The sequence below is a fragment of the Microchirus variegatus genome, assembly GCF_963457635.1.
Source record: "Microchirus variegatus genome assembly, chromosome: 13".
NCBI classification, from domain to species: domain Eukaryota; kingdom Metazoa; phylum Chordata; class Actinopteri; order Pleuronectiformes; family Soleidae; genus Microchirus; species Microchirus variegatus.
Window position 1 is genome coordinate 27,737,347 of NC_139814.1, and position 17,003 is coordinate 27,754,349.

Below are 17,003 nucleotides of genomic sequence, written 5' to 3' on the forward strand. Positions count from 1 at the left end.
GACCAAAACGTCATACTATACTATGTCGTAGACCAAAAAGTCATACTACACTATTTCGTCCAAAATCTGACCATTTTTTTGAAAAAAAGAATTTTGGTCCAAAATTTGACAAAAACGTCATACTATACTATGTCGTCCAAAATCAGAAAAAAATTTAGAATTTTTTTTTAAAGTCCAAAATGTGACCAAAACGTCATACTATACTATGTCGTAGACCAAAAAGTCATACTAAACTATTTCGTCCAAAATCTGACAATTTCTTTGGAAAAAAAAAATTTGGTCCAGAATTTGACAAAAACATCATACTATATACTATGTCGTCCAAAATCGGAAAGAAATTTAAAAATATTTTTTTACCCAAAATGTGACCAAAACGTCATACTATACTATGTTGTCAACCACAATGTCATACTACACTATTTTGTCCAAAATCTGACCATTTTTTTGAAAAAAACATTTTGGTGCAAAATTTGACAAAAATGTCATACTATACTATGTCGTCCAAAATTGGATAATATTTTTGAAAAATAGTGTTTTGCCCAAAATGTGACCAAAATGTCTTACTATACTATGTCTTAAACCTCAATGTCATACTACACTATTTCGTCCAAAATCTGACCATTTTTTTGAAAAAAAAAATTTGGTCCAAAATTTGACAAAAAGGTCATACTATACTATGTCGTCCAAAATCGGAAAAAAATGTAGAATTTATTTTTTTTAGTCCAAAATGTGACCAAAACGTCATACTATACTATGTCGTCGACCTCAATGTCATACTACACTATTTCTTCCATAATCTGACCATTTTTTTGGAAAAAAAAATGTCCAAAATTTGACCAAAACGTCATACTATACTATGTCAACAATTTTTCTGTCCAAAATTGTAAAAAAAAGAGTCACAAAATAGCTCACAACGAAACACCCAAATGTGCCGAATTAACTCAGTTGGGAGAGCGTCAGACTGAAGATCTGAAGGTCCCTGGTTCAATCCCGGGTTGCGGCAGCACATTTCTGAGGTCACACATCATCCTCTATATTTATATACAATGACTGATAATAAGCCATCAAAAGTAATAGAGAAAAAAAGGCATATTGGTCCAAAAACATCGTCAGATTTTGTATGAAACTGAGGTCGACTACATAGTGTAGACGAAATACTACACTATTTCGTCCAAAATCTGACCATTTTTATGAAAAAAAACATTTTGTCCAAAATTGGACAAAAAGGTCATACTATACTATGTCGTCCAAAATCGTGAAAAATATTTTACTTTTTTTTTTTTTAGCCCAAAATGTGACCAAAACATCATACTATACTATGTCGTCGACCTCAATGTCATACTACACTATTTCGTCCAAAACCTGACCATTTTTTTGAAAAAAAGAATTTTGGTCCAAAATTTGACAAAAACGTCATACTATACTATGTCGTCCAAAATCAGAAAAAAATTTAGAATTTTTTTTTTAAAGTCCAAAATGTGACCAAAACGTCATACTATACTATGTCGTAGACCAAAAAGTCATACTACACTATTTCGTCCAAAATCTGACCATTTTTTTGAAAAAAAGAATTTTGTCCAAAATTGGACAAAAAGGTCAAACTATACTATGTCGTCCAAAATCGGGAAAAATATTTGAATTTTTTTTTTTAGCCCAAAATGTGACCAAAACATCTTACTATACTATGTCGTCGACCTCAATGTCATACTACACTATTTCGTCCAAAATCTGACCATTTTTTTGAAAAAAAGAATTTTGGTCCAAAATTGGACAAAAACGTCATACTATACTATGTCGTCCAAAATCAGAAAAAAATGTAGAATTTTTTTTTAAAGTCCAAAATGTGACCAAAACGTCATACTATACTATGTCGTAGACCAAAAAGTCATACTACACTATTTCGTCCAAAATCTGACCATTTTTTTGAAAAAAAGAATTTTGGTCCAAAATTTGACAAAAACGTCATACTATACTATGTCGTCCAAAATCAGAAAAAAATTTAGAATTTTTTTTTAAAGTCCAAAATGTGACCAAAACGTCATACTATACTATGTCGTAGACCAAAAAGTCATACTAAACTATTTCGTCCAAAATCTGACAATTTCTTCGGAAAAAAAAAATTTGGTCCAGAATTTGACAAAAACATCATACTATATACTATGTCGTCCAAAATCGGAAAGAAATTTAAAAATATTTTTTTACCCAAAATGTGACCAAAACGTCATACTATACTATGTTGTCAACCACAATGTCATACTACACTATTTTGTCCAAAATCTGACCATTTTTTTGAAAAAAACATTTTGGTGCAAAATTTGACAAAAATGTCATACTATACTATGTCGTCCAAAATTGGATAATATTTTTGAAAAATAGTGTTTTGCCCAAAATGTGACCAAAACGTCTTACTATACTATGTCTTAAACCTCAATGTCATACTACACTATTTCGTCCAAAATCTGACAATTTGTTTGAAAAAAAAAAATTTGGTCCAAAATTTGACAAAAAGGTCATACTATACTATGTCGTCCAAAATCGGAAAAAAATGTAGAATTTATTTTTTTAGTCCAAAATGTGACCAAAACGTCATACTATACTATGTCGTCGACCTCAATGTCATACTACACTATTTCTTCCATAATCTGACCATTTTTTTGGAAAAAAAAATGTCCAAAATTTGACCAAAACGTCATACTATACTATGTCAACAATTTTTCTGTCCAAAATTGTAAAAAAAAGAGTCACAAAATAGCTCACAACGAAACACCCAAATGTGCCGAAATAACTCAGTTGGGAGAGCGTCAGACTGAAGATCTGAAGGTCCCTGGTTCAATCCCGGGTTGCGGCAGCACATTTCTGAGGTCACACATCATCCTCTATATTTATATACAATGACTGATAATAAGCCATCAAAAGTAATAGAGAAAAAAAGGCATATTGGTCCAAAAACATCGTCAGATTTTGTATGAAACTGAGGTCGACTACATAGTGTAGACGAAATACTACACTATTTCGTCCAAAATCTGACCATTTTTATGAAAAAAAACATTTTGTCCAAAATTGGACAAAAAGGTCATACTATACTATGTCGTCCAAAATCGTGAAAAATATTTTACTTTTTTTTTTTAGCCCAAAATGTGACCAAAACATCATACTATACTATGTCGTCGACCTCAATGTCATACTACACTATTTCGTCCAAAACCTGACCATTTTTTTGAAAAAAAGAATTTTGGTCCAAAATTTGACAAAAACGTCATACTATACTATGTCGTCCAAAATCAGAAAAAAATGTAGAATTTTTTTTTTAAAGTCCAAAATGTGACCAAAACGTCATACTATACTATGTCGTAGACCAAAAAGTCATACTACACTATTTCGTCCAAAATCTGACAATTTCTTTGGAAAAAAAAGAATTTGGTCCAGAATTTGACAAAAACATCATACTATATACTATGTCGTCCAAAATCGGAAAGAAATTTAAAAAAAAAATTTCCCCAAAATGTGACCAAAACGTCATACTATACTATGTTGTCAACCACAATGTCATACTACACTATTTTGTCCAAAATCTGACCATTTTTTTGAAAAAAACATTTTGGTGCAAAATTTGACAAAAACGTCATACTATACTATGTCGTCCAAAATTGGATAATATTTTTGAAAAATTGTTTTGCCCAAAATGTGACCAAAACGTCTTACTATACTATGTCTTAAACCTCAATGTCATACTACACTATTTCGTCCAAAATCTGACAATTTTTTTGAAAAAAAAAAATTTGGTCCAAAATTGGACAAAAACGACATACTTTCCTATGTCGTCCAAATTCGGATTTTTTTTTTTTAATTTTCTTTTGGCCGAAATGTGACTAAAACGTCATACTATACTATGTCGTCAACCTCAATGTCATACTACACTATTTCGTCCAAAATCTGACCATTTTTATGAAAAAAAACATTTTGTCCAAAATTGGACAAAATGGTCATACTATACTATGTCGTCCAAAATCGGGAAAAATATTTGAAATTTTTTTTTTAGCCCAAAATGTGACCAAAACGTCTTACTATACTATGTCGTCGACCTCAATGTCATACTACACTATTTCGTCCAAAATCTGACCATTTTTTTAAAAAAAAGAATTTTGGTCCAAAATTTGACAAAAACGTCATACTATACTATGTCGTCCAAAATCAGAAAAAATTTAGAATTTTTTTTTTAAAGTCCAAAATGTGACCAAAACGTCATACTATACTATGTCGTAGACCAAAAAGTCATACTACACTATTTCGTTCAAAATCTGACAATTTCTTTGGAAAAAAAAGAATTTGGTCCAGAATTTGACAAAAACATCATACTATATACTGTCATCCAAAATCGGAAAGAAATTTTTAATTTTTTTTTACCCAAAATGTGACCAAAACATCATACTATACTATGTTGTCAACCACAATGTCATACTACACTATTTTGTCAAAAATCTGACCATTTTTTTGGGGAAAAAAATGTCCAAAATGTGACTAAAACGTCATACTATACTATGTCGTCGACCTCAATGTCATACTACACTATTTCGTCCAAAATCTGACCATTTTTTTGAAAAATATAATTTGGTCCAAAATGTCAACAATTTTTTTTCAAAAAGTTGGGAGAGCGTCAGACTGAAGATCTGAAGTTCCCTGGTTCAATCCCGGGTTTCGGCAGCACATTTCTGAGGTCACACATCATCCTCTATGTTTATATACAATGACTGATAATAAGCCATCAAAAGTAATAGAGAAAAAAAAGCATATTGGTCCAAAAACATCATACTATACTGTGTCGTTGACCTCAGTTTCATACAAAATCTGACAGTTTTTTCAAGAAACTTGTTTGGTCCACATTTTGACCAAAACGTCATAATTGGACAATTCTTTTGAAAAAAATGTTTTGCCCAAAATGTCATACTATACTATGTCGTCGACCTCAATGTCATACTAGACTATTTCGTCCAAAATCTGACCATTTTTTTGGAAAAAATAATTTTGTCCAAAATTTGACCAAAACGTCATACTATGTCGTCCAAAATTGGACAATTTTTTTGAAAAAGAATTTTGCCCAAAATGTGGCCAAAACATCATAGTAAACTATGTCGTAGACCTCAATGTCATACTACACTATTTCGTCCAAAATCCGACCATTGTTTTGGGAAAAAAAGATTTTGGTCCAAAATTTGACAAAAACGTCAAAAATTGGACAATTTTTTTGAAAAAAATGTTTGCCCAAAATGTGACCAACACATCATGGTATACTATGTTGTAGACCTCAATCTAATACTACACTGAGGTCTAATAAAGTCTACTAATTTTCTGGAAAATAATATTTTGGTCAAAAATTTGACAAAAACGTACATACATACATACAAAATGTTTTCATTTCTTTGACTTTTTGGATGACATTCTAAATTTAGACTACACTAGTCCTTTTTTAAACAAGATCATGTGACTGAGAGAAAATGTTTCCAGTGATGTTTTCAGAGAAACTTCACAGATATTCTGATTATTTCTGATGATTTGACAGTTTTTCTAAAACTTCCTGATGTGAGCAAACACTTTGACAAATAAAAGAATAGAAGAAGAAAACACTTTCATTTAAAAAAAAAAAAAAAATGAACCGATTCTCTGGTCTCAATGAGAGCTGCAGTTCCCACACTGAACCACAGGGAGGCAGTACAGCCCCAAAAAATAAATGAGGTCTTCAAATCAGTGAAATAAAAACACTGAACCTAAATAAAATAAAACTGACTTATATTGTTACATTGTTGCTTCTAAATGCTTTCTGTGAGGGCGTTTGTCGTCACGGTAACCAACCTGCACATGCTGGACTTCCTGGATGCAGTGGTGCTGGGCGAGGAGGGCGGAGTCTGGTAGGACCAGGCGCAGTCGGAGCTTTTCAGGTCCACGATCACCTGCAGGAACAGGAAGTTACACGAGGTGGTTTTGTCTTTTCAAAAAGTAAAATGAGCTGCTGGAGAGCTCTTATTGTGAAGGGCTGTGTTCTCCACGCGGATTCAGTGGATTTATCGTCATGTTTGTGTTTGTTTACACATTAAAGGACGTTATTACCTGCTCACTGGAGGCCGGCAGCTTGTGCGGGTCCATGGTCAACGTCTTCAGGTCGTCAGTGAGAGTCTGAAGGTGAGTGATCTCCCCCAACATGGACATCTCCTCCTCCTGAAAAACACATGCGTGAAATACATGGTGTGTGTGTGTGTGTGTGTGTGTTTTGATGGTTTTTCCTTCTTTTTCAATGTGTCTTTGAACGCATCACTGACCACCACCGGCTTCAACATGGTCACAAAGCAGCAGAAGCGACTCCTCTCCTCCACCAGAGCCTTCCTCACCGCCTGCTTCTCCGTCTCCTCCAGAAGAAGAAACTTATCGCTGACGTCCTGCAGAGCGCTGTCCAGCTGAGGCTGAAGGTCACCGCGACCTGCACACACACACACACACACACACACACACACACACACACACACACACACACGAGTGTCACATACTGCCCACAACCAGCTCAGCTCATTAAATCTGCATCTACGCCGCTCACGTTCACGTGACTTTAACAAAAGGAAACTGAAGTTTGTAAACCACTCACTCTCCCACACCAAAGTCCATAGAGAAAATCAGTGATTTTAGCTCACAGGGACACAGGAGCTGCTGGTCCTCTGCTGCCTCGTGTGGTCACTTTGTGTCACTGAGTTAAGTCTAAATTAAATATTTTAAAAGCAGAATTCACTATAATTTACAACTCCTGTGTGCTGTGATGTTAAAATCACTGATTTTCTCTATGGGCTTTGGTGTGGGAGAGTGAGTGACTTTAGTGTGGGAGAGTGAGTGACTTTGGTGTAGGAGAGTGAGTGACTTTGGTGTAGGAGAGTGAGTGGTTTACAAACTTCAGTTTACACAAGGAAAAGTCTGTCTAACAGTGAAGATAAAGACGAGAACATGTTCTTAAGATGTTGTAGACTTAAAGTGACTTTTATAAAGTGACTTAAATGTGTTTTCTCTGTGTAAACTGAAGTTTGTAAACCACTCACTCTCCCACACCAAAGTCCATAGAGTAAATCAGTGATTTTTACATCACAGCACACAGGAGTTGTTGATTTTAGTGAATTCTGCTTTTAAAATATTTAATTTAGACTTAACTCAGTGACACAAAGTGACCACACGAGGCAGCAGAGGACCAGCAGCTCCTGTGTCCCTGTGAGCTAAAATCACTGATTTTCTCTATGGACTTTGGTGTGGGAGAGTGAGTGGTTTATAAACGTCAGTTTCCTGTTGTTAAAGTCTGTCTAACAGTGAAGATAAAGATGATTTTGTTTGTAAGTGTGAACTTACCAAAAACATCAGCTGGGCGGAGCCAACAGGACAGCAGAGACAGGGGGGCGGAGCAAAGGTGACAAAAAAAAAAACCTGTCATTCATTTTATTTAATTTTCTTAATAATGTCAGGTTTTTCCTGCCGTCACAGCAGATTTAACTTCTTACACAGTTTGTTATTAAAAATGTCCACGTGAGCGTTTTAAATAAAGTCATTATTGACAATCAATGAGTCGATCGATCACCTTTCTTTGCTTTTTTCTGCAGCTTCAGAGTGTCCGACGAGCGCTTCTTTATCTCCTGACGAGCCTTTTTATATTCTGAGGACAAAAGAGACACAGTGTGTGTGTGTGTGTGCGTGTGTGCGTGTGTGTGTGTGTGTGTGTGTGTGTGTGTGTGTGTGTGTGTGTGTGTACCTTTGGCGTGGTCTTTGTCCAGAGTGTTGGCGACTCTCTTCCACTCCTCCATCTGCTCCTGCAGAGGATTGATCAAACAATCCAGAAACACCCTGCACACACACACACACACACACACACACACACACAGAGTGAGTTAATCATGTGATCAATAATAATAATAATAACAGAAGTCATTATAATGAGTGATCATGAGTCACATTTATTTAAAGACTGAACAGAGAAAGATGGAGGACGGAGAGGGAGGGGCTTGTTGCCATGGCGAGGAGGGAGGAGACACACACACATACACACACACACACACTCACATGGAGAACTGGCGTAGTTTGGCCTCGATGCTTCGGTGCCTCATGCACATCCTGGTGAGAGCTGAGCCGATGTCCCTGGTCCCTCCTGCACACACACACACACACACACACAAACACACACACACACACACACACACACACACACGAACAGAAGGACATAAAAATGAGGTTACTGTGGCTTCATAAACAGAGCTGCAGCAAAATATCGATGCAGCGATCGTCGTCGTCCTGACCTGAGATCAGATTATGAATTATGAATATGATTTTATTATAATTTATAAAATATATACGTAAATTTAAGTCTGCGACGTCTTTAAGAACACGATCACGTCTTTATCTTCACTGTTAGACAGACTTTAACAACAGGAAGCCCATAGAGAAAACCAGTGATTTTAACTCACAGGGACACAGGAGCTGCTGGTCCTCTGCTGCCTCGTGTGGTCACTTTGTGTCACTGAGTTAAGTCAAAATTTTAAAAGCTGAATTCACTAAAATCAGTCATTGTAAGTAAGTGATGGAGGCAGCAGTGGATCAACAACTCCTGTGAACTCCTGTGTGCTGTGATGTTAAAATCACTGGTTTACTCTATGGACTTTGGTGTGGGAGAGTGAGTGACTTTGGTGTGAGAGAGTGAGTGACTATGGTGTGGCAGAGTCAGTGACTTTGGTGTGGGAGAGTGAGCGACTTTGGTGTGGGAGAGTGAGTGACTTTGGTATGGGAGAGTGAGTGACTTTGGTGTGGGAGAGTGAGTGACTTTGGTGTGAGAGAGTGAGTGACTTTGGTGTGGGAGAGTGAGTGACTTTGGTGTGGGAGAGTAAGTGAGTTTGGTGTGGGAGAGTGAGTGACTTTGGTGTGGGAGAGTGAGTGACTTTGGTGTGGGAGAGTGAGTGACTTTGGTGTGGGAGAGTGAGTGACTTTGGTGTGGGAGAGTGAGTGACTTTGGTGTGAGAGAGTGAGTGACTTTGGTGTGGGAGAGTGAGTGACTTTGGTGTGAGAGAGTGAGTGACTTTGGTGTGGGAGAGTGAGTGACTTTGGTGTGAGAGAGTGAGTGACTTTGGTGTGGGAGAGTGAGTGACTTTGGTGTGGGAGAGTGAGTGACTTTGGTGTGAGAGAGTGAGTGACTTTGGTGTGAGAGAGTGAGTGACTTTGGTGTGGGAGAGTGAGTGACTTTGGTGTGGGAGAGTGAGTGACTTTGGTGTGGGAGAGTGAGTGACTTTGGTGTGGGAGAGTGAGTGGATTATAAACTGCAATTTTTATCTTAAACATGTTGTGTGTGTGTGTGTGTGTGTTGGGTGGGGTAGAGAACACTGCATTGCACCACTGACTCCTCCTCCTCCTCTGCTCTTCCCTCCTCTCATGTCTTCATGTTCCCTTTCCTCCTCTTTTTCCTCCTCTTTTTCCTCCTCTTTTTCCTCACAAACGTCAACATCCCATAACTAACATCACAACTGTGGTTAAACTGAGAAACAACAGCTGAGTCATGTTTAAGGTAAAGAGTCATGATGTTTTGTCAAACCGTTAAAACTGTCTGTTTAAGATGGTTTTCCAAAACTTTCAAGGACCTTGAAAAACATTTTTTTCAAATGTTTCAAGGTTTTCAAGGACCCATGTCTGTTTGGGATGGTTTTCCAAAACTTTCAAGGACCTTGAAAAAAATAATTCACAAACTTTCAAGGATTTCAAGGACCCATGTCTATCTCGGGACATTTTCCAACAATTTTCAAGGGAGGGCCTTGAAAAAAAAATGTATTCACAAACTTTCAAGGATTTCAAGGACCTCTGTCAATTAAGACAGTTTTCCAAAACTTTGAAGGATCTTGAAAAGACATTTTTTTGATGTCAAGGACCCATGCCTGTTTAAGACAGTTTTCAAAAGCTTTCAAGGGAGGGCCTTGAAAAAAAATCACAAACTTTCATGGATTTCAAGGATCCACGTCTGTTTAGGGCCATTTTCAACAACTGTCAAGGACCTTGAAAAAAATTCACAACTTTCAAGGACTTCAAGGGACCATGTTTGTTTCAGATGGTTTTCCGAAACGTTCAAGGGCCTTGAAAACCATGTTTTCTAATTCACAAACTTTCAAGGACTTCAAGGACCCTTGGGAAGCCTGGAGGACACACCAGAGTCAGGAGACATTCACCTAAAATATCAACTTCACTTCTTTCTTAGACAAAATTCAAGCACTTTCCATGACCCACGTCTGTTTTCCAAAACTTTCAAGGAACTTGAAAGAAAAAAGGTTAAAATTCAAAAACCTTCAAGGACTTCACAGACCCATGGAACCCTGTATATGATAAAGCAGAGTAAATATAGTTTTGTTTTACTGTGGTTTACAGGTCACTGATGATCAATGACTTCCTGTTCAATTCTGCTGTGTGTGTGTGTGTGTGTGTGTGTGTGTGTGTGTGTGTGTGTGTGTGTGTGTGTGTGTGTGTGTGTGTGTGTGTGTGTGTGTGACCCAGTTGCAGCTTCACTCCTCTGACCGAACACGACCCGCTCCGACACTCACACAGGAACAGGAAGTTGTGATCACATGACAAACCAGGAAGTGATCGATCGATAAAAGATCAAAACCACGACATCGAGGGAGTGACCTGGAATCTCAGAGAGGAATTTAAATGTGAAGCCGCCGCCCACAATCTGACTGTGATGTCACACACACACACACACACACACACACACACACACACACACACACAGTAAATCACTGTCAGCTCAGCTTTTGTCCTATTTTTAAAAAGTGCAGCATCAGCTTCTTAAGTGTGAAGATTTTCTCGTTTCTCAAGTATTTTAATTATATATATGTTATATTTAGTGTATTTGATGTAATAAATATGATGATTATTCTCATTAAAAGCAGGAAAAGTCCTCACAGATGCTGAGATAAAGTGTTTAAATATTTGATCAGTGATCGATCGTCACAGTTTAGAGGAAAGAGAGACGGAAAACCAGGAATATGGCTCTATTTAAAGAACACACACACACACACACACACACACACACACACACACACACACACACACAGGCATGCTAACACTGTGGCTTTGGTTCTCAGGAATGTCAGGACTTCTCCTCCCTGATCCTGATCCTGATCCTGATCCTGATCCTAACCCAGATGATTATTTTATTATTTAGAGTTAACACCTGGACGTGATCTCATCATAATAATCAGTAAAGGTTTGTTTCATTGATCATCATCAGATTTATCAGACTAAAGAGATGCGACATCAACGGCATTACATTTTTAAAAAGTCACTTCTTTCATTTTAAGTCCTAATTATTTGTGTTAAAGTGTAATTTCACCATATTTACAGCATATTTAAGAGTGTATTTCAGTGTATTTACCATGCATTTACAGTGTATTCACAGTGCTTTTTACAGCATAATTACCATGTATTTTATATTATATTTAATAATGTATTTACAGTGTATTTAATAGTGCATTTTACAGTGTATTTTCAGTGTAATTTACAGTGTATTTTACTATGTATTTAATAATGTATTTAGCATGTATTTAGCATGTATTTACAGTGTATTTACAGCTTGTTTGCAGCTTTATATCCACATATGTCTCTTATATCAGACTCAAACATATACACATATTATTATTTTATTTATAAGACGATCATTCAGACTTAATTTAGTCCAAACGTTCATGAACCCTTTACTGTGACTGCATGTGTCCTGGGGGGGGGGGGGGGGGGCACATGCAGTCACAGAATGATTGACAGTTGTTGCTGTGGCTGTCAGCTGCTGTGACCTTTGACCTCCACTCATTTCTGCTGCTCTGCTTCTTCAGTGTCAGTGAGACCAAAAAAGCAGTGGACTGAAAACTGAGCCTTGAGGGACACCGTCATTCATTTAACTGTTTTTACAGGAATCCTGATTATTAAAAACACCTGTTCTGACACAACACACCTGAAGTCTGTAAACCACTCACTCTCCCACACCAAAGTCACTCACTCTCCCACACCAAGAGTGAGTGACTCACTCACACCAAAGTCACTCACTCTCCCACACCAAAGTTACTCTCCCACACCAAAGTCACTCACTCTCCCACACCAAAGTTACTCACTCTCCCACACCAAAGTCACTCACTGTCCCACACCAAAGTCACTCACTCTCTCACACCAAAGTCCATAGAGTAAACCAGTGATTTTAACATCACTGCTGCCTCCATCACTAACTTACAATGACTGATTAAATAAATTTGGCATTTGAAAATCTTTGTTCAGATTGACATCAGTGACACAAAGTGACCACACGAGGCAGCAGAGGACCAGCAGCTCCTGTGTCCCTGTGAGCTAAAATCACTGGTTTTCTCTATGGGCTTTGGTGTGGGAGAGTGAGTGGTTTACAAACTTCAGTTTCCTGTTGTTAAAGTCTGTCTAACAGTGAAGATAAAGACGTGAACATCGTAGACTTAAACTGCTAGTTTAAACTAGCCCTGATATTACATTTCCCAGCTGCACCTGAACACACCACCACCTCCTTCTCTTCTTTCATATTTTCCCATCCTTTCCTCCTCTTCCATCCTTACTCTTATTCCTGCTGCTCTTCAGTATTTCCATGTCGGCCGCTTCCTTTCATCCCTTCTTTGTCACACTTCCTTTCCTTCCTTTCCTTCCTTCCTTCCCTTTCCTCCTCCTCTTCCTCTCTCAGTAACCAGGTGTTGACATCTTGACGTCTCTTGTCAGAGCGTCGGCCCTTTAAGAGCCAATGAGAATCCCAACAGTGACAGCTGGAAGCTGGTTGCTACGGCAACAACCACAGCGCGCACACACACACACGCGCGCACACACACGCACACACACACACACACACACACACACACAGGATGCTCTCCTACCTCGGCTGTTGGTTGCCAGGTCTGCCACCTTCTGAAAAGCGTCCAGGAAAGCGGCGACGACCACGACCGTCATCCTGAGGAACACAGCAGGGAAACAATTTGAGTGTGTGTGTGTGTGTGTGTGTGTGTGTGTGTGTGTGTGTGTGTGTGTGTGTGTGTGTGTGTGTGTGTGTGTGTGTTACCTCAGCTGTGACTGCAGTTTGCTGGCCTTGCTGATGAAGTCGTCCCACACAGGGTAACTGCCCTGATCATGACGAAAGAAGAACAAGTCAATAAAAGAAATTAAATGAAAAATGTGATAAGTAAAAATATAAATAATAAATATAAAATAAATATTTCATAAATTCTGTGTCAGTTTGAGTCGATCTTCAAACAGGAAACTGAAGTTTATGAACCACTCACTCTCCCACACCAAAGCCCATAGAGAAAACCAGTGATTTTAGCTCACAGGGACACAGGAGCTGCTGGTCCTCTGCTGCCTCGTGTGGTCACTTTGTGTCACTGAGTTAAGACTGAAGTAAATATTTTAAAAGCCGAATTCACTATAATCAGTCTTTGATGTGGGAGAGTGAGTGACTTTAGTGTGAGAGAGTGAGTGACTTTGGTGTGGGAGAGTGAGTGACTTTGGTGTGGGAGAGTGAGTGACTTTGGTGTGGGAGAGTGAGTGACTTTGGTGTGGGAGAGTGAGTGACTTTGGTGTGGGAGAGTGAGTGACTTTGGTGTGGGAGAGTGAGTGACTTTGGTGTGGGAGAGTGAGTGACTTTGGTGTGAGAGAGTGAGTGACTTTGGTGTGAGAGAGTGGGTGACTTTGGTGTGGGAGAGTGAGTGACTTTGGTGTGAGAGAGTGAGTGACTTTGGTGTGAGAGAGTGAGTGACTTTGGTGTGGGAGAGTGAGTGACTTTGGTGTGAGAGAGTGAGTGACTTTGGTGTGAGAGAGTGAGTGACTTTGGTGTGGGAGAGTGAGTGACTTTGGTGTGGGAGAGTGAGTGACTTTGGTGTGAGAGAGTGAGTGACTTTGGTGCGAGAGAGTGAGTGACTTTGGTGCGGGAGAGTGAGTGACTTTGGTGTGGGAGAGTGAGTGACTTTGGTGTGGACATTTGTGAACTCACAATAAAAGCATCTACAACTAAAGTTTGTTTGTGTACGATGATGATGATGATGATGATGATGAAGTTGAGCCGACAGACAACAAGGAGACAGATCAATAACATTGATCCGCACTGACTCCGCCCACTCCAGCTCCGGCCAGAGGCCAAAACGAACAAACAAACAAACAAACAAACAAACAAACAAAAGCCTAAAAACTGTCAAGATAACATCATTATAGATATAATATATATGTGGATATAAAATACAGCTGATAATCTGAAGTGATCAATAAATCAATCTCTCTCTCTGCAGCTGTGTGTGTGTGTGTGTGTGTGTGTGTGTGTGTGTGTGTGTGTGTGTGTGTGTGTGTGTGTGTGTGTGTGTGTGTGTGTGTGTGTGTGTGTGTGTGTGAGGATGTGTGTGTGTGTGTGTGTGTGAGGATGTGTGTGTGTGTGTGTGAGGATGTGTGTGTGTGTGTGTGTGAGGATGATGCCCAGCGTCATCGCCTGGCTACCGTTGCCATGGTAACGCTGCTGCTGCTGCAGAGGCTTCAGACAGAGACAGAGGGGAGGGTCAAACACACACACACACACACACACACATCCATCTTCCTGATGTACTAATATCATGCAGTACATACATACTGTATTTATACACACAGTACACACACACACACACACACACACACACATGCATCAATCAGTCACTGAGGACATAAATTGTCACCGTGGCAACAACCTGGAGGTGACAGCATCTTCATCATCATCATCATCATCATCATCATGTCCTTCAGGAATCCACTGCTCTATGAACGAGTGAACACAGAAGAACTCACTCACTCTCCCACACCAAAGCCCACAGAGAAAACCAGTGATTTTAGCTATGGTGTTACTACCAGAGTTAGCTAAGATGTTACAACCAGAGTTAGCTATGGTGTTACTACCAGAGTTAGCTAAGATGTTACAACCAGAGTTAGCTAAGATGTTACTACCAGAGTTAGCTAAGATGTTACAACCAGAGTTAGCTATGGTGTTACTACCAGAGTTAGCTAAGATGTTACAACCAGAGTTAGCTAAGATGTTACTACCAGAGTTAGCTAAGATGTTACAACCAGAGTTAGCTAAGATGTTACTACCAGAGTTAGCTAAGATGTTACAACCAGAGTTAGCTATGGTGTTACTACCAGAGTTAGCTAAGATGTTACTACCAGAGTTAGCTAAGATGTTACTACCAGAGTTAGCTAAGATGTTACAACCAGAGTTAGCTAAGATGTTACTACCAGAGTTAGCTAAGACGTTACAACCAGAGTTAGCTAAGGTGTTAAACCAGAGTTAGCTAAGCTATTACCACCAGAGTTAGCTAAGATGTTACAACCAGAGTTAGCTAAGATATTACGACCAGATTTAGCTAAGATGTTACGACCAGATTTAGCTAACCTATTACGACCTGTTAGCTAATATATTATGACCAGTTAGCTAAAATATTACGACCAGAGTTAGCTAAGATATTACGACCAGTTAGCTAAGATATTACGACCAGTTCGCTAAGATATTATGACCAGAGTTAGCTAAGATATTACGACCAGTTAGCTTAAATATTATGACCAGAGTTAGCTAACCTATTACGACCTGCGTTAGCTAAGCTATTACGACCAGTTAGCTAAAACAATACGACCAGAGTTAGCTAACCTATTAAGACCAGAGTCAGCTAAGATATTACGACCAGAGTTAGCTAAGATATTATGACCAGAGTTAAGTTAAGTTCTTAGCCTGTGATTTGAATACCGATAAATACCAATATTTCATGCATAAACTGGTACAACAGCACCCTCTACAGCCCTGCCATGTTAAATGTCGTAAAAACAGCGAAATCGAGCTTTAATTGCGCACAAGTACTCCATCGTCATTACGCCAGAACCTCGGGACTTCAGAGGAACGAGCGTCCAATCACAGACGAGCTTCACCAGCACTGTGTTACGGTTACGGTAACGATTGAATAACCGTCAATATAATATAATATAATATCAAAAAAGTGAACGTTATCTTAGAAAAAAAGGAGCAGAACTCGTTCACTGAACATTCTGGTGATGCTCATGGAAGTGTTAATCACACACACACACACACACACACACAAGCTGGAATTATCGGCCTAAAACAACTCACATCGGTCGGTGTTTATATCTAATGAAGGCGTTTACTGCAGCGAACCTGCAGCTAATGAACGAATGAATAAATTAGTGAATGAATGAATGAATGAATGAATGAATATATAAATAAATGAGTGAATGAATGAATGAATGAATGAATGAATAAATGAGTGAATTAATGAGTGAATGAGTGAGTGCTACCTTCATGTCTGCTATGACGGTCTGGAACAGCCCCCCCAGAGCGCTGCACTCTCTCTCCATCACCGTCTCCATTTTCGGCTCAAATGACGGAAATGTCCGACAGCTGCGTCACTCTCTCACTTCGTCTCCTCCATGAACGAAGCGACGGCGGGAAAAAAAATGAATTAACGAAACGTTTTGATTCAAAAACAGAAGAAAAAAAGAGGCTCAAAGCGAAGCTGCTGCGGCGGCGGCTGCTGCGGACTTTCCCCCGCTGAAGGAGCGCAGAGGGCGGGCACAGGCAGCGGCACAGCCCGCTGACGAGCTCAGTGTCCGGCGGGAGAACCGCGGCGACATGACCGAGGGAGGAGAGGCATGTTCGGCCACACGGAGAGCACAGAGGCCGGGGGAGAGGACTGGAAGAACAACAGGAGAACCGGAGAGGAGGAGGAGGAGGAGGAGACACACACACACACATACACACCGACCCGGGAGCGCGCAAAGAGGAGCGACGTGCACGCGGATCCACCTGGCCACGCCCACCACGGAGGAACCGTTTTTTTTATTCTTGAGAAAAAAACAAATAACTATTATTTTCATAATTATGACTTATTTATTCTAAAAAAATTAAATCAAAGGAAATAATTAGAATTAAATTA

At 39.1% G+C, this 17,003-nt stretch overlaps 1 protein-coding gene across 1 annotated transcript in view; it reads right to left on the minus strand.

Annotated features, from left to right (window-relative positions):
- LOC310935700 (protein MTSS 1-like) overlaps positions 1-16,437 on the minus strand; it is a gene marked incomplete at both ends in the record, with an annotated part of 59,103 nt that extends 42,666 nt beyond the window's left edge. The window contains 9 exons of the mRNA XM_083899634.1: positions 5,848-5,945; positions 6,103-6,210; positions 6,312-6,469; positions 7,601-7,675; positions 7,772-7,863; positions 8,080-8,164; positions 12,930-13,003; positions 13,112-13,173; positions 16,366-16,437. Coding sequence (XP_083755760.1) covers positions 5,848-5,945; positions 6,103-6,210; positions 6,312-6,469; positions 7,601-7,675; positions 7,772-7,863; positions 8,080-8,164; positions 12,930-13,003; positions 13,112-13,173; positions 16,366-16,437 — 824 coding nt within the window. The remainder of the gene's footprint in view (positions 1-5,847; positions 5,946-6,102; positions 6,211-6,311; positions 6,470-7,600; positions 7,676-7,771; positions 7,864-8,079; positions 8,165-12,929; positions 13,004-13,111; positions 13,174-16,365) is intronic.
- Between the last annotated feature and the right edge of the window lie 566 nt (positions 16,438-17,003).